The 27666-nt window shown below is 40.2% G+C and overlaps 2 protein-coding genes across 3 annotated transcripts in view; one reads left to right on the top strand and one right to left on the bottom strand.

The window, feature by feature from the left end:
* The window catches only part of cep135 (centrosomal protein 135), a 56451-nt gene extending 38138 nt beyond the window's left edge, over positions 1-18313 (top strand). The window contains exons 15-25 of one of the 2 annotated variants that reach the window (XM_034180493.1): positions 2809-2924; positions 3027-3181; positions 9328-9383; positions 9493-9661; positions 9805-9915; positions 12167-12352; positions 14031-14240; positions 14396-14598; positions 14762-14851; positions 16676-16807; positions 18010-18313. In XM_034180493.1, the coding sequence (XP_034036384.1) occupies positions 2809-2924; positions 3027-3181; positions 9328-9383; positions 9493-9661; positions 9805-9915; positions 12167-12352; positions 14031-14240; positions 14396-14598; positions 14762-14851; positions 16676-16807; positions 18010-18049 (1468 nt within the window). In that variant the 3' untranslated portion in view covers positions 18050-18313. Of the gene's footprint in view, positions 1-2808; positions 2925-3026; positions 3182-9327; positions 9384-9492; positions 9662-9804; positions 9916-12166; positions 12353-14030; positions 14241-14395; positions 14599-14746; positions 14852-16675; positions 16808-18009 lie in introns of both variants that reach the window. The other variant, XM_034180492.1, reaches the window with a different exon arrangement.
* A 156-nt stretch (positions 18314-18469) lies between these two features.
* chst14 (carbohydrate (N-acetylgalactosamine 4-0) sulfotransferase 14) lies at positions 18470-27453 on the bottom strand. The gene is made up of 2 exons (XM_034180494.1): positions 27001-27453; positions 18470-19832 (listed from the first exon to the last, which is right to left on the bottom strand). Exons 1-2 carry the CDS (start codon positions 27283-27285, stop codon positions 19005-19007), a joined length of 1113 nt encoding a protein of 370 aa, XP_034036385.1. The 5' UTR covers positions 27286-27453; the 3' UTR covers positions 18470-19004.
* Between the last annotated feature and the right edge of the window lie 213 nt (positions 27454-27666).

The following is a 27666-nucleotide window of genomic DNA, read 5'->3' as shown; positions in this document are numbered from 1 at the left end:
AAAAAAAAAAAAAATACAAGACTTTACATGAGTTGAAGAAAGGGGGGAAAAGAAACAGAAGCTGCTCTCCCAAAGAGATGATCACTGTTTATGCTCTCTCCAGTTCCACATCGGTGTTTGCACAGGCACAGTGCGAGAGGTTGGGCGCTTGTAGCTTTTCAGCTGTGGGATACCCTCATGACGGCCGACCAGAATATCAACAGGTTTGATTTTTATCCGACCATATGATTGCCGATCGGGAGGTGGTTGTGAGAGGTTAAATGCAGCTCGTTACTCCATGTATACTACACAATGCAGGATGCCGATTAAGCTGAAACTTGACGTGATACAAAAAATTCTCATACGAGTGAAAAATCACCTGAAAAAGGGCCAAATCTCGCACAGTGTAAGCCCAGCTTAAGTACTGAGCATCTGGGCACCAATAGATCATGGCAGTGTTCTATTTATTTTGACACCGGTTATATCAGATGGTTATCTAATTACAACATGGCTTTTTTTTAATACCTTTTTTTTTTTTTTTTTTTTTCTCAAATAAAAAAATGACATTTTAAAAAAGCACATTTATCTGTAAACACCAACACATGACACACCTCACATTAACGTGTTGGTTTATATAGAATGAATGAGTCAACCAATCAGTGTTAGCAGAGGCACATTTTACTCATAATCCCTTTGGCGTCTGTGTTTGTTACAAAACTTTGGAATTAGTGTATTATTCAACATTAACTCATTGAGTGCCAGCCATTTTCAAAGTTCAGAACATCCCAGTACCAGGATTTCTTCAGCATTTGAGTGTTTTTTCAAGACCCATAGAAAATTGAGTTCTATGTCCATGTCAACAACAAACATACCACAAGGAAAGAAAAGAGAAGAAAAGAAATTGGCTCTGACGCGTCTTTGGCGCGGGGCGTTACTATCGGAAAAGACACGTTTTAGATTCAATGGCATCGAGTGAGTTAAAAGATATATGTTATCTTTTAATTATGTACAAATGACAGAATTGACATTAATGGCGTTATTCTATCAGTATTAATTTTATTTATAAACCAAACCATAAGTCAGCACTGCTTTATTTTCCAAGACCTCTGCCTTACGGCAACGCTGTTATTGAGTAGAGAGTTGAGCTTTGCTGCTCTTCTCAACTGCTTAGCTGCTGGAAGCTATGTAATAAACAGGAGCTTCCAGCAGAGGGCAGGGTGCACAAAGACAGAAGTGCTGACTCTTTGTTTGGCTCTGTAGTCGCCTTTGATACTACCAGAACCGATCATGGTGTTAAAACTCAAAATCAGCTTATTAGTTGCAAGTGTACCAGAGACAATACTGGAAGTTATCGGTTATCTGTAGCTTCTAATAAATTTTTGAGTGGTTTTATCGGTTTAACTTTATAAAAGATAACTTTTCAGTTAGCTCATTATCTGTTATTGAAGCTAATTTTTTGGTTAGCTGTGCCCACCACTGGTAAGAAGTAACTGAAAGAAGTAAATCTGCTCTTTTAAAGATGAAACCCTGGACGAAAAACTTTCTGAATCAGTTTTTTACACTTTTCTGTTTCACTGAGGCTGTGTGGTGAAGATGATCGTTTATTAAAATTGCTTTGCTGCTTTTTTTCCAGCGTGTCCACTGTTCCTCTCTCTCTCTCTCTCTCTCTCTCTCTCTCTCTCTCTCTCTCTCTCTCTCTCTCTCTCTCTCTCTCTCTCTCTCTCTCGCTGTGAGGGAACAAGAGACTCGTCACAGTCTTTGCGGCTTATTTAAGGAAACTTTGGAAATATGAAGCCTATAAATACATTTCTGAATGTATTGGGAGCTAGGTAGGCAGAAAGAACTCTTTCTATTGGAAGACTTTGACAGAGTTTTTGTTCTTTCGCTGAGAGACACTGTGCTCTGCACTCTTGAGCTGCAGCTCTGTGGTTCGGCTCAGCTCGCAGCCGGCAGGGAAGGGGCAAGCAGGCAGAAAGTCCGTTCAGCACAAACACAGCCTGGCTGCATTAGAAAACTACCTGAGAGCAGGGCACAGTATAACAGCGCTGTGATAATGGTATAATGGTGCATTGCCGTTGTTCCATTGTCTGGGGAGATCCCTGCCTCACAAAACCCAAACACACTCCATCCCAGTGGCCCAGGATTACAGCGGTATTCCAAAATCAGAACAACCTTGATATGCAAAGTGAAAATTACTGTCTCTCTCTCTCACTCTCTCTCACACACACAAAACACCACCTTAAATGCGGAGATAAAAATGTTTGAAAATACACTTTGTTGTGTCGCAATAAATCATCCTCTGTGTTTATGATGCAGTATTTAAAAAAAAAAAAAATCATTGATTGCACAGTTAAATACATCTTGCAAAATACTTTTGTCATCATTTGTAATAAGAGTTATGTGTAAATATCTTTACACATACATAAAGAGCTAATTTTTTATCATTGCTTTCGGAAATGTAGTGGTATATGATCAGTCTCATATTTGTATCGCGATCATCTCATAAAGTAACACCGACTGTAATTGCATTCTCGCAAGTACTGACTCCATACAGCCATTGTACTTGGTAAAGGTTATTTAATATATGTTCTTCTACATTTTAAGCAAATGATGTTTAGTACTTTATCATTGTCAAGTTTCTCAAAAGCATTTAATTATATTCAGAACTCTTGGAATGTTTTCGTCATGTTGTAATATATTGCTGCTTCCTCTCGTTATGTTCTGACATTCTTATCTACAAACGAGCCTCTGTGATTCTTGCTCTTCCAGCCACAGTCAGCGATCACTGTGTCTTGTCACCTTGTAAAATGCTTGTGGCCTTTGTCACAGGCTGCTACAGGAGCAGATGGAGCAGTCGCTGTCTGATACCCAGCACAGATTGTCTGTCAAAATGAATGAGCTGCATGCTGCCCATCAGCAGATTGAGAAACTGGAGGAGAGAATAGGTACAGATTTGTTGTTGTTTTTTGTTGGGTTTTTTTTTATACTGTAGAGTAATGGCGGCCTCCCTGCACACTAATTTATTTATTTACTTGATTTCCTTCCAGATAAGCTGATTGAGCAGGGCTCCAAGCACAAAGATGATGTCATGGTTCTTCAAAAGTCCATCTCTGCCTTGGATCGAGAGAAGGATGCGCTGCAGGATGAAGTGGATCAAAAGACTGAAAAGCTGGTTGTTCTCCAGGAAGAGTTGTCAATGAAGGTAAACAATTAGTCTGTATTTCTGCAAAGGCTTTCCTTAAGGCCGCTTCACACATAGTGCGAATAAGTACAACTCAGGGCGACTCACGTCGGAACAGCTCGTATAAGCGAATCACGAAACATCGTGCCGACGGGCAGGCGTGCACGTTGCCGGTGGGATGGTTCATGCACACGGGAACACAGTGCCAGCAGCTGCACGACATCGCGCAGTGGCTGTGAAGTAAAAATAAATTAAAAAAAAAATTAAAAATACGTGTTGCAAGGGTTTTGCACACGGAAACACAGTGCAAGCAGCAGTGCGATGTGTAACCACATCGCACAGCTCCTGTGAAAATGAAAAAAAAAAATGTCACCCACTGGATTTGAACTTGCGCTTTCCAAAAGCTCTGATTGCCAGTCAGAAACTTTACCAGTGAGCTACCATCGCTGTCCTGTGAAAGGTGGCAATACAAGTATGATCCGTCTACAGACGTACAGTCATGCAATGACATGAATGAGAAGCAGTTTGCTCGTCTCATGTCCACATCTGCTCGCGCGTGTCCAGCCTGACATGCATGTCTTGTGGACGGCGTGCCGCAGGACTTACACTGCATCATGTGGAACATAGCTCACGTGGGTGACGTGACAGTCAAATCGCCCGCTGCGTGTTATGATCTGACGGTCCATTTCAACTTGGGGACAGCCTGTCAATGTGCACTGCACTCGCTCGTTGCAGCCCATCGCCACAGCGATATATGTATGTTTTTATTTATGTCCACGTGATGACAGCAAGCAGCCACACGCACGTCACAGTGGGCAGTTGTTAGTCCATGTCCAGCTGGGATGTCTAGAAAGACAGATCTCCACAGCCGCTTCTGTCAGCGGCCACACCTCCTGTCAGTTCAGTGCACACACCAAAGCCACACTTGTGGGGCACTTAGAGAAATTTCACTGCCAGCATGACAGTGATTGTCTGATGACTGTTGTCGTGTTAATGCTGTGAATAGCCAGTCATTTTCTAAGTGCCATGCGAGCGGTGTTAGATGTTTGTGCGTGTCACCTGGAATTTGGGCGACACCTGCCCTGAGAGGGTTCGATGGGCTCGCACAGCGCACACTCAACTCTAAGTTGGACACTGGTCTGTGTCCAACTTAAATCATTTTTGCAGACTAACAACATCTATAACACATTTCAGTCCGGGTACCGTGAGTTTCATTCCACTGAAACTGCCCTGTTGAAGGTGGCTAGTGACATTATGATGGCCGCTGATAGTGGTAAATGTTCTGTGCTGGTTTTATTGGATCTGTCATCTGCATTCGATACCGTTGACCATGGCATTTTGATTAATAGATTGCGGGATACGGTTGGCATGTCCTGTATTAGAGTGGTTTAGCTCTTACTTTGTTGGTAGAACTTTTAGTGTTTCTGTGAACAATGTGATGTCTGAATCTGCTGATCTTTTGTGGGGTGTCCCGCAGGGCTCAGTCCTGGGTCCGATTTTGTTCCTGCTGTATATCCTTCCTCTTGGTAAGCTGATCCAGCAGTTCTGCGATGTGTCCTACCATTTGTATGCTGATGACTTGCAGCTGTACTGTTCTTTTAAGACAACTGAAGCACAGAAAATTTGTTCTCTCATTAGTTGTCTCACTAAAATTACAGAATGGCTTACTGAAAACAGCCTGCAGTTGAATTCTAATAAGACTGAGACATTGATTGTAGCTCCAGACAGTGCTATGTCTGTCATTAAGAATCACCTTGGTAATCTGAGCAGCTCTGTTAAAGGCAGCCTGTGTAACCTGGGTGTCATTTTGGATGGAGGGATGTCTTTGGAACATCACACTAGGCAGCTCGTTAAGAACTGTTTTTTCCAAATTCGGAACATTTCCAAATTACGCAAGATGGTGGCTTTTAATGAGCTAGAGATGATTGTACATGCATTTGTTTCTTTGCGACTTGATTATTGTAACAGTCTCTTTACATGCCTCAATAAGAAAAAGCTGGCCCGCCTGCAGGTAGTGCAGAATTCTGCTGCACGACTTCTTACCCACGCCCACAGGAAAATGCATATTACTCCTGTCCTCAAGTCTTTACATTGGCTCCCTGTTTTTTACAGGATAAATTACAAAATCCTCGTGCTGACCTTTAGAGCTCTACATGCGCAGGCACCGGAATACATTAAGGACCTGATCCAGCCTTATGTTTCCAGCAGGAGTTTGAGGTCTTCCAATCAGAACCTGCTGATGGTTCCCCCAAACTTGTTTTAAACCTCGAGGGGACAGATCTTTTAAAGCTGTGGCACCTCGACTCTGGAATGAGCTTCCCTGTTCTCTTCACTCACTGGATTCTCTGGATGTTTTTAGACAACAACTAAAGACACATTTTTTTAAACTGGGATTTTAGTGTCAATTTATTTTATTGTTCTATATTTGTTTGTGTTGCTTTTATTGTCTATTTATATCGTGTGAAGCACTTTGTGACCTTGGTCTGTGAAAAGTGCTATATAAATAAAGCTTACTTACTTACTTATTTACACTCTGTGTGTCAGCCGCTGGTGTGCGCAAACAGATGTAGCAACAGGTGTATGAGGTGTTTTAAGCAGATACGATTCTACACGTTTTGCATTCGATTCCTGCTTCATGCGCACTTTATGCGCAAATCGACCAAATTCACACTTTGTGTGAAGGGGCCCTTAGTTTTGTTTGTGTGAGATTCCAACAGGGCTCAACAGAAAGTTTAAGAAAGTAAGAAGCACCAGCAGGCAAGAAAATCAAAGGATGAAAACCTCATTTTGAACATGGTGACACAGCTAATACAACTAACTAGGAGTGAGACATCTCCATGCATTGTCATCTTTGTTGAGAGGTGCACATGAGCACTTTTGTGCTGTGCAGTCTGGGAAAAAAATGGCCAGTGCTTAAAGAGGTGAAATGCAAGTCAGAATTTGCATTATTTTGCAAAAAGTGGTTCAGTTACAGTAGTGTTCAGAATAATAGTAGTGCTATGTGACTAAAAAGATTAATCCAGGTTTTGAGTATATTTCTTATTGTTACATGGGAAACAAGGCACCAGTAGATTCAGTAGATTCTCACAAATCCAACAAGACCAAGTATTCATGATATGCACACTCTTAAGGCTATGAAATTGGGCTATTAGTAAAAAAAAAGAAAAGAAAAGGGGGTGTTCACAATAATAGTAGCATCTGCTGTTGACGCTACAAACTCAAAACTATTATGTTCAAACTGCTTTTTTAGCAATCTTGTGAATCACTAAACTAGTATTTAGTTGTATAACCACAGTTTTTCATGATTTCTTCACATCTGCGAGGCATTAATTTTGTTGGTCTGGAAACAAGATTTTGCTCGGTTACTAGTGTGCTTGGGGTCATTGTCTTGTTGAAACACCCATTTCAAGGGCATGTCCTCTTCAGCATAAGGCAACATGACCTCTTCAAGTATTTTGACATATCCAAACTGATCCATGATACCTGGTATGTGATATATAGGCCCAACACCATAGTAGGAGAAACATAGTAGGAGAAACAAGTTTTCCCCTCTCCAATCAACTTTTTAATCAAACTACGCTGTTCTTCTGAACAATGTCTTGAACGTCCCATTTTCCTCAGGCTTTCAAAGAGAAAAGCATGTTCAACAGGTGCTGGCTTCATCCTTAAATAGGGGACACCTGATTCACATGTGTTTGTTCCACAAAATTGACAAACTCACTGACTGAATGCCACACTGCTATTATTGTGGACACCCCCTTTTCTACTTTTTTTATTAATAGCCCAATTTCATAGCCTTAAGAGTGTGCATATCATGAATGCTTGGTCTTGTTGGATTTGTGAGAATCTACTGAATCTACTGGTACCTTGTTTCCCATGTAACAATAAGAAATATACTCAAAACCTGGATTAAACTTTTTAGTCACATAGCACTACTATTATTCTGAACACTACTGTATGTTGCGTAGAGAAAGTAATTATGGTTAATGCAGCTTGTTGCAGTTTTGAGAGCAAGATGGATAAAACCTGGTTGTTTTTCAAACACATGAGCTAGTCTTGTGGAAATGTGCATAAAGTGTAAACTAGCAGACATCGGATTGACTTTTGAGGGCAAATATTGCCTTGAAAACAATGTAGTCGAATAATCAGTGATAATTAATAAATGATCCAGAGCGTGTAGTTTCTAAAAGTTCAGTTTTATGAGTCTGAAAAGTGGCACTCTTAAAAATGCTTTGTAGACTCTTCACTTCATGATCAGTGTTACTTCAGGAGTGGATTAAAGATGTCAACTAACAAATTTGCCTCACAGCAAGAGGTTGAATGTTTTATGGGGGGGTGTCATTTAAATAATGTGTAAAAAGAAATACAATTTATTTACAGACACAAATTTAATAAGATCCATGAAAGCTATCATTTGTCTCTTTTAAAAACAAAAAATAAACTTTTAATGGTGACCCTTGTCCATGTGTATGGGGCATTCTTCTCAAACATACAGTGAGGAAAATAAGTATTTGAACACCCTGCGATTTTGCAAGTTCTCCCACTTAGAAATCTTGGAGGGGTATAAAATTTTTGTCTTAGGTGCATGTCCACTATGGGAGACATAATCAAAAAATAAAAAATAAAAATCCATAAATCACAATGTATCATTTTTTAAAAATAATTTATTTGTATGTTACTGCTGCAAATAAGTATTTGAACACCTGTGAAAATCAGTGTTAATATTTGGTACAGTAGCCTTTGTTTGCAATTAGAGAGGACGTTTCCTGTAGTTTTTCACCAGGTTTTCACACACTGCAGCAGGGATTTTGGTCCACTCCTCCATACAGTTCTCCAAATCTTTCAGGTTTGGATTTTCACCTCCCTCCTAAGATTTTTCTATTGAGTTCAGGTCTGGAGACTGGCCAGGCCACCCCAGGACATTGACATGCTTCTTACGGAGCCCCTCCTTAGTTGCCCTGGCTGTGTGTTTGGGGTCATTGTCATGCTGGAAGACCCAGCCATGACCCATCTTCAATGCTCTTACTGAGGGAAGGAGGTTGTTTGCCAAAATCTCGCTATACATGACCCCATCCATCCTCCCTTCAATACGGTGCAGTTGTCCTGTCCCCTTTACAGAAGAGCACCCCCAGAGTATGATGTTTCCATCCCCATGCTTCACGGTTGGGATGGTTTTCTTGGGGTTGTTCTCATCCTCTAAACATGGTAAGTGGAGTTGATTCCAAAAAGCTCTATTCTGGTCTCATCTGACCACATGACCGTCTCCCATGCCTCCTCTGGATTATCCAGATGGTCACTGGTGAACTTCAAACGGGCCTGGACATGTGCTGGCTTGCGCAGGGGGACCTCGCTGCCCTGCAGGATTTTAAACCATGACAGCATCATGTGTTACTAATGTAATCTTTGTGACTGTGGTCCCGGCTCTCTTCAGGTCATTGACCTGGTCCTACTGTGTAGTTCTGAGCTTTCTCAGAATCATCCTTACCTCACAAAGTGAGATCTTGCATGGAATCCCAGACCGAGGGAGATTGACAGTCATCTTGTGTTTCTTCCACTTTCTAATAAATAATCATAACAGTTGTTGTCTTCTACCAAGCTGCTTGCCTGTTGTCCTGTAGTCCATCCCAGACTTGTGCAGGTCTACAGTTTTGTCCCTGGTGTCCTTAGACAGCTCTTTGGTCTTGGCTATGGTGGACAGGTTGGAGTGTGATTGAGTGTGTGAACAGGTGTCTTTTATACAGGTAACAAGTTCAAACAGGTGCAATTAATACAGGTAAAGAGTGCAGAATAAGAGGGCTTCTTAAAGAAAAATTAACAGGTCTGTGTGAGCCAGAATTCTTGCTGGTTGGTAGGTGTTCAAATACTTATTTGCAGCAGTAACATACAAATAAATTATTAAAAAAATCATACATTGTGATTTCCGGATTTTTTTTTTTTTTGATTACGTCTCTCACAGTGGACATGCACCGAAGATGAAAATTTCAGACCCCTCCATGATTTCTAAGTGGGAGAACTTGCAAAATCGCAGGGTGTTCAAATACTTATTTTTCTCACTGTATTGATCAAAAAAGGAACTTCACTGGGATTAGAAACTGTTAATTTAAACATTTTATTACATTATGTTGTGGTTTAAGGAGCATCACTGAGAATCTTTCACATTAACACAGGAGAAGGCCCTTGGAGATGTGAGACTCACAGTCACAAACCTGAACAACTCAGTGGGGTGAGTACTTTGATTGTGAGGTTTTAGAGTGATTTAACAACTTGGAGTTGCTCATAGTAAGCCAGTATGCCCATTGTGTTGTGGTGATGTTTACGTGTGAACCTTGTAGCCAGCTGCAGCGGGTGTTGCACAGTCATGAGCGGGAGATTGCTAGTCTGAGGCAACAACTGGATGCCTCTCAGGATGAGCTGCTCAAGCTCAAAAGAGAAAAAGAAGTCGCCATCAAAGAAAACAAACGATTACAAAGTGACCTGACCACAATGACCAGAGAGAACCAAGTAAGTCTGAAACAAGCCAGTATCTGGAAAGTAGTCCCTGCACGTTGTCTCTCATCTCTAATATACACTTATTTGCATATGTGTTAAATGCCAGATGAAAGAAATAGCACCAGCTCCTTTCATGTTTCACTTGTTTTTTACAGACTATACAAGTGGAGATGGAAGAAATGTTGCATAATAAGGATGAACTGAAGATGAGGGTTCACACTTACATTTCTGAGGTGTCCAGAATAGAGAAGCAGATGGCTGCAAAGGTAAGAGGAAACTGCTCTGTACTGATAGCTGTTGTTATAACAGTAAATATTTTTCCCCAGGAACAGTTGGACAGTACTTGCTGTGCAAAAGAAACCTTTTTGCAGTAGATTTGAATAAGTCGGGGCTAAAGGTGTTAGTGTTACTTTTGCTTTCTTTTTAAATAAAGTCTTGTAATTGCAACTGTTATGTCCTGCAGTTGTTTGAGTGCTTTGGGTCTACTGCTAACTTCTTTTGTAAGGAGTTCTTAATTCCTGCCAACGTTTTATTCTTTTTTTGGGGGGGGGGACAGAAGAACCCAGAATAAAATCTTTTCTCTTTGTCTTAAAGTATGCCTGCCACAGGCAGTGGCTTCTGGGAAAAGCATAAAATAAGCTTTTGATTGATACAACCCCAATTCCAGTGAAGTTGGGACATTGTGTAAAATGTAAATAAAAACAGAATACAATGATTTGCAAATCCTCTTCAACCTATATTCAGTTGAATACACCACAAAGACAAGATATTTAATGTTCAAACTGATAAACTTTATTGTTTTGTGCAAATATTTGTCCGTGAGCCCGCAGACTCGGTAAGCACATCGGAGACAAAATATCTTGAGACTGGTATAAAATAGTCCCAAATACTCACACATTTTTATCAAGTTCTATTAACTTAAATAAATATTTGTGTGTTAGCTCACTGTGTGGGACCATGGTATAAGCGGATGAAACAACGAGAAGCCGTGCATAATACGGTTTGAATGCACTTCGTGGAGTAACATGCGGAGTGTTTTAGACTCCGCGTTGTGCATTCAAACTGTATAATGTACGGCTTCTCATTGTTTAATCCTTACTTATATAAGGATGTTGGTTTTTAATGCAGTGCCGCCTGAGGGATCGAAGGTCACGGGCATTCAGTGTTGGTTTTCGGCCTTGCCGCTTAAGCCTGGTTCACATGGCAGAATTTTAAAATCTGTAGGTTTCCAAAAGCTGAGAGACCACATGTGGAGATAAAAAATCATAGATCTAACAGGTTTGGTCGTACAGTGCGTGGTGTTCAGCCACATGGTAAGGACGACAACACCACACACGAGCATTCCCAGGTCAGACAGGATCTCGCAAAAATCTCGAGATTAAATGTGACTTCAAAGTAAACAAATGAAGATACTTTGTGGACTATTTACAACAGAGGACTATTTACAAAAAACAAATACAAAAAGAAAAAGAAAAGATGTTCTTAAAAGGAGTGGAGACAACGCAACCACCAGACTTCTGGTAAGTCAAAACAGCTGTTTTGATTTTATTTTCTGCTCCATGCGTCCGTCACCTCACTTTCTGATTACCTGCACGTCACTTTCTGCAGGTGGCGTGCTCGTTTGTGGTCAGAGGACACCACACACGCTGCGATATCGGGCCAAGACAATCCAACGTGTTGAATATCCCTGATTTGTGATGGGAGCGTCCCTGAAGTCCTTCTGAGCAGATCAGAGCTCTCTTAACACACGACAGGAATATCTGACAAGATTACCTTTAGCGTCATCACGATTGTCAGGGCATCCTTAAGATTGTCGGAAGGTCCGATATTGGCCTAATTATCTTGCCATGTGAACCAGGCTTCACTTGTAGAAAGTTCTCCAGATTCTCTGAATCTTCTGATTATATTATGGACAGTAGATGATCGAATCCCTAAATTCCTCGCAATTGAACGTTGAGAAACATTGTTCTTAAATTGTTGAACTATTTTTTTCACGCAGTTGTTCACAAAGTCGTGATCCTCACCCCGTCTTTGCTTGTGAATGGCTGAGCCTTTTGTGGATGCTCCTTTTATACCCAATCATGACACTCACCTGTTTCCAATTAACCTGTTCGACCTGTGGAATGTTCCAAACAGGTGTTCTTTGAGCATTCATCAACTTTCCCAGTCTTTTGTTGCCCCTGTCCCAAACATTGTTAGAAGGAAAGGTGATTTAACACAGTGGTAAACATACCACTGTCCCAGCTTTTTTGAAACGTGTTGCAAGCATCCGTTTCAAAATGAGCAAATATTTGCACAAAAACAATAAAGTTTATCAGTTTGAACATTAAATATCTTGTCTTTGTGGTGTATTCAGTTGAATATAGGTTGAAGAGGATTTGCAAATCATTGTATTCTGTTTTTATTTACATTTTATACAACGTCGCAACTTCATTGGAATTGAGGTTGTAGATCATGAGTGCGTCCTCTTTGTATGGCTCCTCTCCTGTTATCTGACTGCTTGACCTTGACTTACAGGAGCAGGAGAACAGAGACTTACTGGAGCAGTTTCGATTGGCCCACTCTGAGATGCACGATTGGGAGCACAAGCTTCAGCATGCTGAAGGCCTCAATAACTCCATCAGACTGGAGCTGCTCTCATCAGATGCAGAGCGCAGACGCCTACGTGACACTGTCAGGCATCGAGAGAGAGAAATTGAACAAGTGAGACATGATTTGGAAAGAAACTGCCGACAGTTAAAACTTCACAGGGAAACACGTGTGTGTGTGTGTGTGTGTGTGTATATATATGTGTATATATATATATATATGTGTATATATATATGTATATGTATATATGTGTATATATATATGTATATGTATATATGTATATGTATATGTGTATATATATGTGTATATATATATATGTATATGTATATATGTGTATATATATGTGTATATATATATATATATATATATATGTGTATATGTATGTATATGTATATGTATATGTATATATATATGTATATGTATATATATATGTATATGTATATATATATGTATATGTATATATATGTATATATATATATATATGTATATATGTGTATGTGTGTGTGTGTGTGTGTCAGTCTCTTCAGCTGCTCCCTCTTTTTCACGCAGGGGCACCACAGCAGATCCAAGGTAGATCTGCATGTTGATTTGGCACGTTTTATGCCACATGCAAAGCACACTAACCACTTTGCCACCACCCCTCCTGTGTGTGTATACGTATACTTTTACACATTTTTATGTTGCAGCCTTATTCCAAAATGGATGATTTTTTTTTTTGGTCAAAATACAATACCCCATAATGAAAATTTGAAAAAGTTTTATGACCTCTCATAAAACCCGGCCTAGACGTACTTCAGGAAGAAATGAAATCACGTGGATTTCTGGTCTTCCTTTCATGTGCATGAATTACCTGATGCACTCATCTCATGAAGACATCAGCCGGGCTCTTGTCTCATGTAGAGCTAGCGCACAACAACACATCAGCCGGCATGGCGTGTCCAGCGCGCAGTGTTCCGCTGGTTGCAAATGTGATGTTTTAATTTTTACAACGTGGGGAAATCCCGCAGATACACGGTGCCTCACGGTGGCATCCCATGAGTTGATTTTCAGCATGGCACGATCTTCACGAGCGTTGCAGTGCGCTGACGTGGCGGTCAGTTGAAGCGATATGTGTTTTCATTTATTTCCACACAAGGAAGGCATGCTTCAACAGTTAGTATTCCACAGCTTGGTTTTGAGTATTAAAACATGACTGCCATATTGCCTTAGTTACAGTTGAACAGTCAGTGGAACTAATGTCACCAAGCTACATGGTAATTAGTGCTAAGCTGGTGCTAACATATAAACTAAATAATAATACATTTTCACTCGATAGAAATAATGGGGCACCAACTTTTTTGATAGTTTACTGGTATAACTAACAGCACAGCAGGTCATAATATCTCACATATCTGTGATAAAATGTAAAAAAAATTCCTGTAAATTAATTCATCAAAGGGTCCCAATAACTCTGTCCAGCATACATTTTTTTACATCAGGATTTTTCCTGACGTAAAAGCATTTTGTCTTTTTCTTGCTGCCAAATATCTTTGGACATTTTTTAAAATATTTTTGATTAAACAAATTTGCTTTGTTTGCATTTATTTCTCACCATATATTGAAATGTGTGCATGAAATATAAGTGTACCAACAAGTTTGTCCATGTGTGTTTCAAAAAAATAAACAGAATACAAATTTCATCTCTGGTCAGAATTGGAATCTACCAGGTTTTCTATACAGTAGTATTTTGTGGTTAAAAATATTTAATTCCAGTCTGGTATTAAAATGGCTGTTCATCATGTTGTTTCCAAAGCATACACAGGCGCTGAAGGCTTATGAGGCCCAGGTGTCATCTCTGGTCCAAGGGATGTCTCGCTTAGAGGAGGAGCTCCATAAAGAACATGAGGAGAAGAATGCTCTGCTGTCCGATCTGGCTTCTGTCAGGGAGCTGTGTGTCAAACTGGATTCTGGCAAGGAGCTTACAGTACGTCGTTTGACCTCCAAGAGTATGGACCTGGAGAGGGTGAGGATGTCATCTGCCTCTCATGTTTAATTTACTCTTTATCATAATTTGGTCATGTACTATTCACGGTAAAGTGAATGCTATTGTGAGAAATTGGTAGTTCGTCACCTGTGGCCGTTTGTCTTGAACTGTGACTGCATCTGCATGTTGTATAGATGGCTGGAGAGCTGGAGGATGTGCGGTCAGAAGTGGAGCTACTTAAAAAACAGCTGTCAGGTGAAAGGTCGACCGTCCGTAACCTGGAGAAACTTCTTTCTACCAATCGACAAAGGGAGTTTCAAATCCACCAGACAGCCAGTGAGAGAGAATCTGAACTGAAGGTCCTACGTGACCGGCTCACCCTCGCAGAGAGCAAAAAGTAGGACAGTCAAAGCGCACTTATTGCACATGATTAGATATGAACAAACAATGTTTTGTTGTTGCCGTTGTCCCCCCCCCCCCCCCCCCCCCCCACTTCTCTCTTTTAAAATGCTGAGTAACATTTGTGTTTGTGTGTAAACAAACAGTACAGAGTATGCCCGGGATGTGTCTCAGCTCCACGGAAGAGTGTCTCAGCTACAGACAGAGCGGGATGTGATGAGAAGACAGCTAACCAGTGAACGCTTTGAACGGTGAGCTGGATTGCTCCTGAGTTTTCTACAAACATGATGAGCCTTAGAAAGGTAGTGTTGAACCATGGAGATTCTGCACTGAAACGGAAAACTGCGAGTTAAAGCTCACTGACACTTATTGATGCTTGAACCATCTTTAAATGCAGTCAGGTATTAAACCATGTAAACCTGTGGGGGAAAAAAAAACCCCCACAGGTTCATTGATGTAATTTTTATTCAGGTTTTAATTTGCAAGGTGCTGATTTGAAAATTAATAGCCCAGATTTAAGTCTTGCTCATAGTAAGATGATTATTAAAAGGGTCACACTTTTTTGTTGTTTAATGTTAAGTATGATTAGTAGAGCTGGGTATCGATTCAAATTTCTAGAATTGATTCGATTACGATTCTTAAGATTCAAAATCGATTATTTCGCTTTGATGTGATTTGGGTTAGTGTTATTAAAACTGTTTTTGAGCTGTTACATGATTGTCTAGTTCTGAGAAATATTAATACTACTTCACAAAATTTGGCCCTCAAAATGCAGGTAATAGTGTTTCAGAGCATTATAAATTTAAAAATTTTCTGTGTCCCGGTCTGCCCTACAAAACTCACGCCTGCAGCACTTGCTGCACGGCATGCTGCAGCAGGAGAACGCTGCTATTAGAAAAGGTGGCCTGCAGCGGGGGAAAGCTGCTCCCACAGTACACACTGGGGAACCTTTATGCGCTGTCCCACGGAAATGGCACGTTATGAGGAACAAAAAAAAAAAAACGGCGGGCGATTCTCTTTTCTTACCCGCAACAACAGTCCCGATAGTCATGATTAACATCTTTAAATTGCTTTGACAGAGGTTGATGAATAAAGTGGATGCACTGCTTCTAAATCATAACCAGCTTGTCCACAATCAATGTAGACAAATGATCATTTAATTTTTCCCGTTATGCACCTTCAGAAACAACACAACGGCCCAACTGCAGCGTAATATTTTTTTTTTTTCAGGCATGCTGTTATAACGCTGTTGAGAAGTGTGTGTGTGTATATATATATATATGTATGTATGTATATATGTATGTGTATATATTTTTTTAAATCTATCTCTGGATGTATGAATTGATCTGTGGGAATTAAATGAGAAAATCGTAATCGAATCGATTCAAATGAGAATCGATTTAAAATCGGCCAATTGATCTTTTCAACCCAGCACTAATGATGAGTGTTTTCACAGACATTCTCCTGCTGTAAACATTATTTAGGCCTGACACAGCTTGTTTTAGACCTCTGTGACATATGTAACAAAAATAGTCCAGATGCTTTAATTTTATCCTGGGTTATTAAAAGACCAACCCATGGTTACCACTCTATTCTTAAAACACTTGAGGAAAAAAAGCCTGTTACGAGGTACAATTGAGATGTTTTGAGCCTGAGCCAGAAAGCACAGGGAGTGGTTCTCCATCTTTTGCATTCAGAGAAGCCAACATTTGTCAACCTTTAAAGAAATGTTTGTTTTTCCACGTGAATGAGAGTGGTTTGGTGCATATCCTATTGTATTGTGAACAGTAACAAATTTGCACACCATAATAACTGTTTCTCTGATATTCAAAATACACTTGCTCTTATTAATCAGAAGAATTTTATTAATTCTCTCTTAGCCCTTGAAGTTACAAGTACAGTATTTATCTGTAAAACATTCATTATTCAGCTTCCCTGGACTAAATGCCAGGGACACAAGTTCCAAAGGCCTTTTAACCCTCTCATACCTCCAAGTACTTCACAGAAATCTTTCATGTCCTTCTAGGTGATTCAAACTAAATATTGTGACATGTCCTCTGTCTTTGCATCTTCAGTGAAAGGGCTATTCAGGAGATGCGCAAACAGGGTGGATCATTATCGTCCCTGAACTCAACACCAGTCAACATCTCCTCTGAACGCTCCACCCTTCAATCTCTCGATCACCCCAATGACACGTCAGGAGAGAAGTAAGGCTGGAATTTGTTATTTGGGACACAAAAATATTATACTGTTAGAGTTCATTCTCTTTGTTTTATTCAAGATTATTTGGAAAAATCCGCAAATGCATCAAGAGCATTAAAAATGGGTCAAAGTTAGAAACAAAATGTTCTTAATCAGTGATGAAAGTCTTCTGGAAATTACCGGAAATCCCGGTTTTTACTCATGTGGTGAACGTTTCCGGGTTATTTTTGGTAACATACGTCAGAATCCATTCAATCAGTTCCATGCCCAAACACTGCAAGCCACCAATAATCTCCAAAGAAGAAAGGTTATTTTGTTTTGGAAGTTTATTAAGTCATATTTGTGGGGACTGCGCGGTGGTTCTCCTAACGGTTTACTTTATTGTGGACATTAAAAGTTATGAGCTGCGTATTTCTTCCAGTAATGATACATTAAGTGGAGCTAACGGGTGACGCTTCCAGCTGCTACAAAATGCTAACGCAGTCAACATTCGGACAAGAGTTTAACTCATACTCTCAGTCTGCAAGTTAAAACCATAAGATTGAGTTTGAGCAACGGCTAAAATTTTGTCTGAGGTGAGTAATTGAAAATGATATGTGACGTTGATGCTCTGCTGAAGTTTATCAGCTAACATTAATTAGCCTTTTAGCTGCAAGAAGTTAAAGCAATCACTGTAGAGCTGAGTGAGCGTTTTACATTTATAAATTGTTTGACCTATTTTTATTTTTACCAAATAAAGCTACATAGTTTTTTAATTGTTACTGCCATAACTGGAGGAAAAGTCTCAACTTGAAATAACGTAGATTTTTTTTTTTAACTATAAGCACAATACAATAAGCAAAATATGCACAATACAAATTGTGTGAAAAGACGGGTGGAAAACTTGACCTGACCCAACAAAAAAAAATACTTTTTGGGGGGGTGGGTGGGTAAATAGACCTGAGAGTGAAACAGAATGGATCTGAGATTTAAATTTTTTCTGGGGAGAACCCCCCAGACCCCCCCACCAGGGGCTTCGGGCCTTTGACCCTTGCCAAAAAAAATTTTTTCTTCCCATGGCTCACTTTCATCACTGTTAATATTTTTTATTTTTTTGAAGAAAGTAATAATTGATATGAAGACTTTGAGGAGACTTAACCTTTTTAAATCATCCCTCTGTGTTTCATAACAATCTGAAGTCTGTGTCATTTCTCTGTTCTTTCTTCAGATTAGCAACTACAAAGACAAATGAAGGTCCTGATGAGTGAGTCAGATACCATGTGAAAGTTTTTTTACTATTATTTTTTTAATCTGGACATAAATCCTCAAGGCTTGCATTGAACCCTGGTGTACAGTAAATCACACCAGAAGACCACCCCCCCATCCATCCAGGTTCACAGAGCATGAAATCATGCCTGGCAGAAACTAAATCAAATGACGGGGGGAACTTTTTGACCTGTGACATTTATATAATATCCGCTTTAGCAGTAACATGGCGATTTCTCCACTGCTGCTGCTGGACTGAAGTTGGTGTTGGGAAAATAACTGTTCAGCTTACATTTTCTGTCATTTACATTTAATATACATGTTTTTAATGAGGTTTTAATTTATTCAAATGTTTATAAAAATAAAGCAATGTAAAATGACAGTAACTGCAGTTATGTATACCACATTCATACCTAGACCACATTTTTATACTGAAATTCCATTTTATTAAATGGCAAACATGAAATGTTTGTAGGAAAGAGGTGAAACTGACATGGAAAATCTCAACGTGATGTAAAACCCACATTGCCCCGAGTACAAGGTTCTATCCTGCTAAACCACTGAATGCTCACACGAGACATTAATCCTTTACCACCTCCAACATAGAGTTGTAGAAACAATGCAATTCCCCCCAACGTTTAACACTTCCATATATTTATACTGAATTGGTATATTTGTTGTAACGGTTCTACATGGTCTTGAAATAAGAAATGTGATTTCAGTAACTTTACAAAAAAAAAAAAAATTTGTCTGCAGTTGATTTCCAGTTTTAGTGGTTCTGAAGTTTGTATCGCTTACAATAATCAGCATTATGTGATGCACATACATCTCAAGTAAAAATGGAATTTAAAAATTTACATTGATGGAAATACTGCTTGTTTCCCAGGAATAAAAAAAAAAAATGATACATAGACTTTTCTATAAAAAATTATTTCAAAACTCTAAAATATTGCACATTTAATGCCGACAGTGTTCTGTGGTGGTGTTTGGGAGGGGATAAGCAAAGAGCGAAAAGTCAAGAATGTATTTGGGTAAGAGCTCCCTCAGTACTTTCTGTGGTAAGGTGCACAGATAATAGTGCAGAGTCTCCGTGGTGACCGGTTTGTACCACATTTGTCTCTCTGGGAAGTGGACATGAGGTGGAGCTCCAATGTGCTGAAGAACAAATTCTGCATCACTTTCAAGGTGTTCGTATGTGCCAATGAAGTCATAGGACACAGCACATGGTTGGCACAAGTTATAGACGGGCATCCAGTGCTCGTTCATGTGCTCTGCATCCTCATCCAGCAAGTACTGAACAAACTCTGAAAAAGTCACATCATCTCCCTTTATGGCTGAATCCTTCACGTGGCCTTTTCTGTATCTCTTTATGATCTCCACACCATACTTTTTCTGATAGGACTCAATCTCCCCAAACTTGTTCCTGTATGCAGAAAGCAGCCGTTCCATCGGCTCCCGCACAAACAGGAACTTGAAGTAGTGCTTGAGCCGGTAACGAATTTCATCAGGCTTCAAGGCAGACAAAAACAGCAGGTCAGAGCGGTGGTCCATCTTGATGTTGACGTCCACACTCTCCAGAGTTCCACTCAAGACCTTTAGGACCCTCTTCCAATTGGAACAGGCCACTTTGGGGACATAACAATACAGGAAGTGGTACTGATCATTCACCAGGATGTGCTGCAGCAGCGTCTTCCTCTGTAATGGATTCAGGGACCACAGACTGTGGGGCATATTCTTTTGGCTGCACATGGTCCTGATGGTCCGGTTACGGATCTCCTGGAGAACCTGAATGTTATCACAAAGCAGAGGCTTAATTAAAGAAGAAAACAGCAGGTAGTAACGTGGCATCAGGATTACAGTGAAATAGAGCATTTGGTCCAATTTCTACCTCTTGCACAAACTTATGGTGACTATATTGTACACAGTACAGCTATAAGCAAAAGCTTGGGTACAACAACAAATTACCACATTTAAACCTTTTTCGTGACAACAAATGAAAAACAATTTCGCAACCAATATTCAAATCTGTATTATAAATCTTCCATGAACATGTTGAATGCATTTTGGTGGACACATTTCATTAATCTGCCTTCAAATATCCATTTTAATTTTAAGTTGGTACCAGTAAAACTCCATAATATTCACCAAAAAACAAAAAATCAGTTGACCTGTTATTTTCTTTCACAGGTCAGGTAAAGTGGTCTTGATGCAAAATGTTTTGGTAACACACACACATCTTCAACTGCTTAATCCAATTAAGGGTCACAGGGGGTGAGAGTGGCAACATGACAAGTCGAAAAAATCGGTCACGTGACTCACGATGCCATCTTGGGTTCAAAATAGCGTTCGCTGTTAATGTGTCTGCATGGAAATCCACCTTTTTTTTATTATGATTCACTGAAAATGCCAGGTTGTTGTGCATTTGGATGCACAAGTAGACACAATAGGAGCTTCAAGATGTACAGACTCCCTTCAGATCCAAACAGAAGAAAAAATTGGGAAAATAAAGTCAGCCATGTGGGATGGAAGACGACTTCATTGTCCAAGCTTTGCAAGGTAGGTAAATTTATTGTTCAGTCCCAAGTACAGTAAAACTCAACTAAACTGTCATCGTATAAACCAAATATTCACAGTCACTGGACCAAAAAAGTACCTTTTTTTTTTGTATTGTTTTCCATGTAATAAACACCGTATATAGAGGTTCACCGATCGATCGGGCACTGATCATTATCGGCCGATCATGCCTTGATTGGTGACTCGCAAAATGCGCTGATCAAAAGGACCGATCACAACAGTGCAGGCAGTAGCGCAGGGAGCGCTTGGTCCTGTCATGACACGCTTTCCTCTGTGATGTAAACTCATTTTGACTTCTGATATGAGCTGGACGGACAAGGAGAGCAGTCGCCATCATCTAATGTAGTCCATGTCCATCCAACTCATCAGAAGTCAAAATGAGTCAAATGGCTCAGAGATCTAAATAGACTGCTGTGTAATGAATGGAACCACACTGCCATCTAGTGGATATCCAGTGTGCATGAGTGTGTATTTGTGGATCAGTCGGCATTTTGATTTTGTTTATTTTTTCATATGTGTAGAGGTACAGAGAGTACAAAGAAGCTTTGTTCATTTGATGTGCTTATATTGTGAACTGTCATGTTACTGGAATTGACAACTAAGTTTGAAATAAAAAAAAAAGATTGAATTGATTGATTGATTTGTTTATGGATCTGTGGATTTCGCGAAAAGAATGTCTCAAAATTACATCACAGAGGAAAACGATGAATGCATGTAATTGGTGATCCACAAATGCTGAAACTAAATTCACATACACTCAACAAAAATATAAACGCAACACTTTTGGTTTTGCTCCCATTTTGTATGAGATGAACTCAAAGATCTAAAACTTTTTCCACATACACTATCACTATTTCCCTCAAATATTGTTCACAAACCAGTCTAATTCTGTGATAGTGAGCACTTCTCCTTTGCTGAGATAATCCATCCCACCTCACAGGTGTGCCATATCAAGATGCTGATTAGACACCATGATTAGTGCACAGGTGTGCCTTAGACTGCCCACAATAAAAGGCCACTCTGAAAGGTGCAGTTTTGTTTTATTGGGGGGGGATACCAGTCAGTATCTGGTGTGACCACCATTTGCCTCATGCAGTGCAACACATCTCCTTCGCATAGAGTTGATCAGGTTGTCAATTGTGGCCTGTGGAATGTTGGTCCACTCCTCTTCAATGGCTGTGCGAAGTTGCTGGATATTGGCAGGAACTGGTACACGCTGTCGTATACGCCAGTCCAGAGCATCCCAAACATGCTCAATGGGTGACATGTCTGGTGAGTATGCTGGCCATGCAAGAACTGGGACATTTTCAGCTTCCAAGAATTGTGTACAGATCCTTGCAACATGGGGCCGTGCATTATCCTGCTGCAACATGAGGTGATGTTCTTGGATGTATGGCACAACAATGGGCCTCAGGATCTCGTCACGGTATCTCTGTGCATTCAAAATGGCATCAATAAAATGCACCTGTGTTCTTCGTCAGTAACAGACGCTTGCCCATACCATAACCCCACCGCCACCATGGGCCACTCGATCCACAACATTGACATCAGAAAACCGCTCACCCACACGACGCCACACACGCTGTCTGCCATCTGCCCTGAACAGTGTAAACCAGGATTCATCCGTGAAGAGAACACCTCTCCAACGTGCCAAACGCCAGCGAATGTGAGCTGGTGTGGTTACACGTGGTCTGCGGTTGTGAGGCTGGTTGGATGTACTGCCAAATTCTCTGAAACACCTTTGGAGACGGCTTATGGTAGAGAAATGAACATTCAATACACGAGCAACAGCTCTGGTTGACATTCCTGCTGTCAGCATGCCAATTGCACGCTCCCTCAAATCTTGCGACATCTGTGGCATTGTGCTGTGTGATAAAACTGCACCTTTCAGAGTGGCCTTTTATTGTGGGCAGTCTAAGGCACACCTGTGCACTAATCATGGTGTCTAATCAGCATCTTGATATGGCACACCTGTGAGGTGGGATGGATTATCTCAGCAAAGAAGTGCTCACTATCACAGATTTAGACTGGTTTGTGAACAATATTTGAGGAAAATGGTGATATTGTGTATGTGGAAAAAGTTTTAGATCTTTGAGTTCATCTCATACAAAATGGGAGCAAAACCAAAAGTGTTGTGTTTATATTTTTGCTGTGTATACAATTTCCAGTTTTACAAATGTAATTTTTTTTTTTTACAAATTAAGTTTTATATTTGCAAATACATTATTTGCAAAGACCAATTTACAAGTTACAAATATGAAATTTGCATTTGTGGATATCTGAACACATTTGCAAACCAATGATTATTTGTAGATCACCCTGTGTGCATTTACAAATGTTAATGAGACAATTTTAACCCCATAGAATGAGGGCTGTATTTTACATTCTCAACGTATTCTCTGTAGGCTGTAACCTGAGCAACATGAAACATGGAAAAAAAAAGCTTGCTGGTAGAACAAAGTCAGTGTAATAAAACAAAAGTTGGCAGTTTATTCTAGTGATCTTATTTGAATTAGGGCTGCAACAAACAATTATTTGGATCATCGATTAATCTGATGGGGTTTCGACACGATTAATTGGATTAGCGGGGAATTTTTTAAAAATGTGCCAGGGAAACAGTTTTTCTCCCCTTCCATCACTTTATTTAACAACAGAACATTATTTGAAAACTTAAAATACTTGAAAATCAACAAATTGTCAAATGTCCCTTGGCTGTTGAAATGTAAAATAATAAAGAATAAAACAGTTTATAATAAAGAACAAAAATAATTATTTCAAATGGCGTTGCTTTAACAAAGGGCTGAGTTGCCATAAAACAACATTGAAACATAAATGTTATAAAATATATGGTGAAAAAAGAGGTATTTTTATTGCTGTAAATGAGCAATTAGTATAATCAGTTAACCATAAAACCTAAATCAAAAACTGTAGCCTGACTCAATATATATGTGCAACATTCTCTGTATAACTTGTAAACTACCCCTGGCAATAATTATGGAATCACCGGCCTCGGAGGATGTTCATTCAGTTGTTTAATTTTGTAGAAAAAAAGCAGATCACAGACATGACACAAAACTGCAACTTTCTGGCTTTAAGAAACACTATAAGAAATCAGCAAAAAAAAATTGTGGCAGTCAGTAACAGTTACTTTTTTAGACCAAGCAGAGGGAAAAAAAATATGGACTCACTCAATTCTGAGGAATAAATTATGGAATCACCCTGTAAATTTTCATCCCCAAAACTAACACCTGCATCAAATCAGATCTGCTCGTTAGTCTGCATCTAAAAAGGAGTGATCACACCTTGGAGAGCTGTTGCACCAAGTGGACTGACATGAATCATGGCTCCAAATTTCCACAGTCATTGATGATATGGGGCTGCATGTCAGGTAAAGGCACTGGGGAGATGGCTGTCATTACATCATCAATAAATGCACAAGTTTACGTTGATATTTTGGACACTTTTCTTATCCCATCAATTGAAAGGATGTTTGGGGATAATGAAATCATTTTTCAAGATGATAATGCATCTTGCCATAGAGCAGAAACTGTGAAAACATTCCTTGCAAAAAGACACATAGGGTCAATATCATGGCCTGCAAATAGTCCGGATCTTAATCCAATTGAAAATCTTTGGTGGAAGTTAAAGAAAATGGTCCATGACAAGGCTCCAACCTGCAAAGCTGATCTGGCAACAGCAATCAGAGAAAGTTGGAGCCAGATTGATGAAGAGTACTGTTTGTCACTCATTAAGTCCATGCCTCAGATACTGCAAGCTATTATAAAAGCCAGAGGTGGTGCAACAAAATACTAGTGATGTGTTGGAGCATTCTTTTGTTTTTCATGATTCCATCATTTTTTCCTCAGAATTGAGTGATTCCATATTTTTTTTTCCCTCTGCTTGGTCTAAAAAGTAACCGTTACTGACTGCCACAATTTTTTTTTTTTTTCTGATTTCTTATAGTGTTTCTTAAAGCCAGAAAGTTGACATTTGAAATGACTTTAGTTTTGTGTCATGTCTGTGATCTGCTTTTTTTCTACAAAATTAAACAACTGAATGAACATCCTCCGAGGCCGGTGATTCCATAATTATTGCCAGGGGTTGTATGTGGTCATTTCTCAGTCACACATGTGACTCATCCCACATATTCTCTCTCTCTCTCTCTCTCTCTCTCTCTCTCTCTCTCTCTCTCTCTCTCTCTCTCTCTCAGCAAACTTTGGAAACATGAAGGCTTTCAACTGTAAAATAAAGCCTATAAATGAATTTCTGGAGCTCGTTTTATGTGAAGACTGAGTTTTTTTCCGCTGCAGCGCTGCTCGGCTCTCTGTCTGGGGGGGGCAGCCAGTTGTGCGAGAAGAATTTGAGTGTTTTAAACCAACAACATTAACAAAAAAACATTAATAAAAAACTGTCGGTGCTGTTACTGTTTTCTTTTTCTCTCACTCTGCCCCTCACCTCACTGCTCTGGGAGACGCGCAGACAGCCTGAGCCTGACTAGCTTCATATCACTGCCTGACTTGTCATACTGAGACGTTACGACTGGTTAAACAAAAATAAAGATTTGTTAACTTGCCCAGACACTGAACTCTCCCCTTCCTCGTTGATGACTCCGACATGCTTTCGTTTGAGATGCATCATTACCGTCGTACTCCCGTGCCATGCGAGGTCCGACTTGCAAATGTTGCAGTTAACAAATGTCTTTGCGTTAACATAAAGTGCTCCCACACTTTTGAGGTCTTGACTTTCTTCTGTCTACTTGCTTCAACCATATTCTAAGTGTGTAGTTCTTCTATGAAACAGCGTCTGATCTGCTCTGTGCACTGGTCGCTTCTGGCGCCATAATCGCTCGACACAATGCATCGATGACGCAATGTGTTGCCAACGCCTGTCGTAATTGAATTTTAGCGATTTTATCGATTCGTTGTTGCAGCCCTAATCTGAATGCATGTTTTTTGTTTTCATCATTAAGTTTTAATGCAAAAATAGTCCTATACATTAGACCTATATTCTTATTTTGGGCATGATCCAAATATGTACTGTTATTACATCATAAGAATTTTACATGCACATGGTTTCTGCCATGATGTCAGTTGGAAATAAGCCCAGAGAAGTCACACCTTGGTGTCCTGAGGAATGGCATGTCCAAAGCTGCCTTGAAGATGACTTATTTGACCAGGTAAATAAACTTGATGTGGCTGTGATGTGTTGTGGTTGTGGGTTGATAATTCGATGTGACTCAACCGTTTGCTTTGTGCACTCAACAATATGCAAATAATTGTTTATGAGTACAATGGAAGGAATATTTCATGGAATGTTCCATCTTTTACCAAATGAAATATTCTTTCCATTGCACGAATGAAAAAACATTCATTATTTATTTTATATAACACCTAAAATAGATCCTTGTCATTTGATATTTTATTAATCTATAAACAAGAGGGACTCGTGCCCTTCCCGGTCCTGTGGTTTCTGCCAAAGCTTGGTAGCGACACAGAGATGCCCCGTCTCACCCAAGTGTCATCTGTTGGAGCCTGCTGTCCCCCCCGCGCAAGCCACAAGCTGCGTCAGGGGCTCAGCACTGTCCTAGTCTGAGTGAACCTCTACACTAGACTGTGCATGCAGAAAGCCCGTGTCACAGTCTGATCGGTCCCCTCGCCTTCACATGCGTCATGTCGGAGCATTAGCAGCGATTAACAGATTATCGCCCCGTTTATGTCTAAATCTGACTTTGTATTTTATCATCTGATGGTTAATAATCACATTATTCCCTTTGATCAGTAGAGAGTCACACTCATAGTCAGTCTCGGATGCGCTGGTGTCGCGCTCTGATCGGTCTGACATTTTTATTATGAGACCCCTGCACAGCAAGTTTGGGAACTGTGTCGGGCTGTTGTTTGCTAAGCACCATCACTGCTAGTGCGAGCGTGTGGCGGTTGTGGGGTGCAATGGTACAAAACATATGGAACCAAATTTGCATGCTAAATGGAACACAATGACAGATGGGCCACATCATCAAGGATCTATTTAGGCGTTATATGGCACACACTTGATACTTACACCATAGGTACCACCTGAGGAATAAGAGTGGATTATATTTTAGTGTTGTTTCATGTGTTTATAGTACGCTGACGCAAACAGATGTAGATTCTTTAGATGCTCCATGCACAGCTGACAGTGATACACACTAACAAAATTCTAAGGTGCATAAAACTTGAACCTTGACAGGACGTTGGGTAATTCGGGTGCCACTTGTATTTTGATTTGTTATACTTGGTTAATAACACTTGGAAAGCGTGGAATTAGTTTTTTTTTCTGGGGTTCTGGCTGCCTTGGATCTCTTGTTTTCGGGCCCCTCGGGACTTTGTGGTTCTTTACGTACCTGTGACTCCACGTCCACAGCAGCCGTTCTGCGTTTGACGTCCAGGTACAGTGTTCTGGTCTTGCCCCGGGGTGGAGGCGTCTCCACACTGTTGAGCATACCCTTCTCGATCATAAGCAGCAGGCCTCCGGACGCTACGATCACCAGGAACGTTAGCACCGACGGTAGCACGGCGGAGCTGCGGCGCACCGAGCCCGACTTCACCGCCGTCCCGAAGTTTAGAACCGAGCCGGTCCTCGCTCCTCCGACCCGCTTCATCATGTAGTCCTGCCTGCGGGGAAGCATTCTGTGTCCCGGGGCTCTCCGTCCAAAACTTTTTATGTTTTGGGGGGGTAAAATAAAAGTCCAAGACTCCGTGAAGAACTCCCGCTCTGAACAGCTACCACGTACCCATAGTTAACTTCACAAGAAGAGTGTGAAGTGTGCCGCTAACTGCAGCGGTTCCTGTTTGTCCTGTCAAAATAAAAGTCGACAGGTATATCGCTGATTGTCAGCAACCAAATGTCACAGAAACTGTCTATTTAAGGATATATCTAAAGTATGTTAAGTAGTTTTGATGTCCTCTCAGCCATAAAAAAAAATCACCAGACATGGGGATTTTAATTGAAGAAACTGTCAAGTTATGTTTATTATTTAGTGATTTTTCAAAATAAAGCCCGTCATTGA

This window comes from Thalassophryne amazonica, chromosome 10 (genome assembly GCF_902500255.1).
Source record: "Thalassophryne amazonica chromosome 10, fThaAma1.1, whole genome shotgun sequence".
Taxonomy (NCBI): domain Eukaryota; kingdom Metazoa; phylum Chordata; class Actinopteri; order Batrachoidiformes; family Batrachoididae; genus Thalassophryne; species Thalassophryne amazonica.
Note: the sequence above shows the minus strand (reverse complement) of the source record. Positions and strands in the feature narration are given on the sequence as shown.

Coding starts and splice junctions, on each gene's coding strand:
- chst14 (XM_034180494.1), bottom strand. CDS start 27,285: ATGCTTCCCCGCAGGCAGGACTACATGATGAAGCGGGTCGGAGGAGCG. Junction 19,833..27,000: donor CTGTGGACGTGGAGTCACAG/GTACGTAAAGAA, acceptor GATAACATTCAG/GTTCTCCAGGAGATCCGTAA.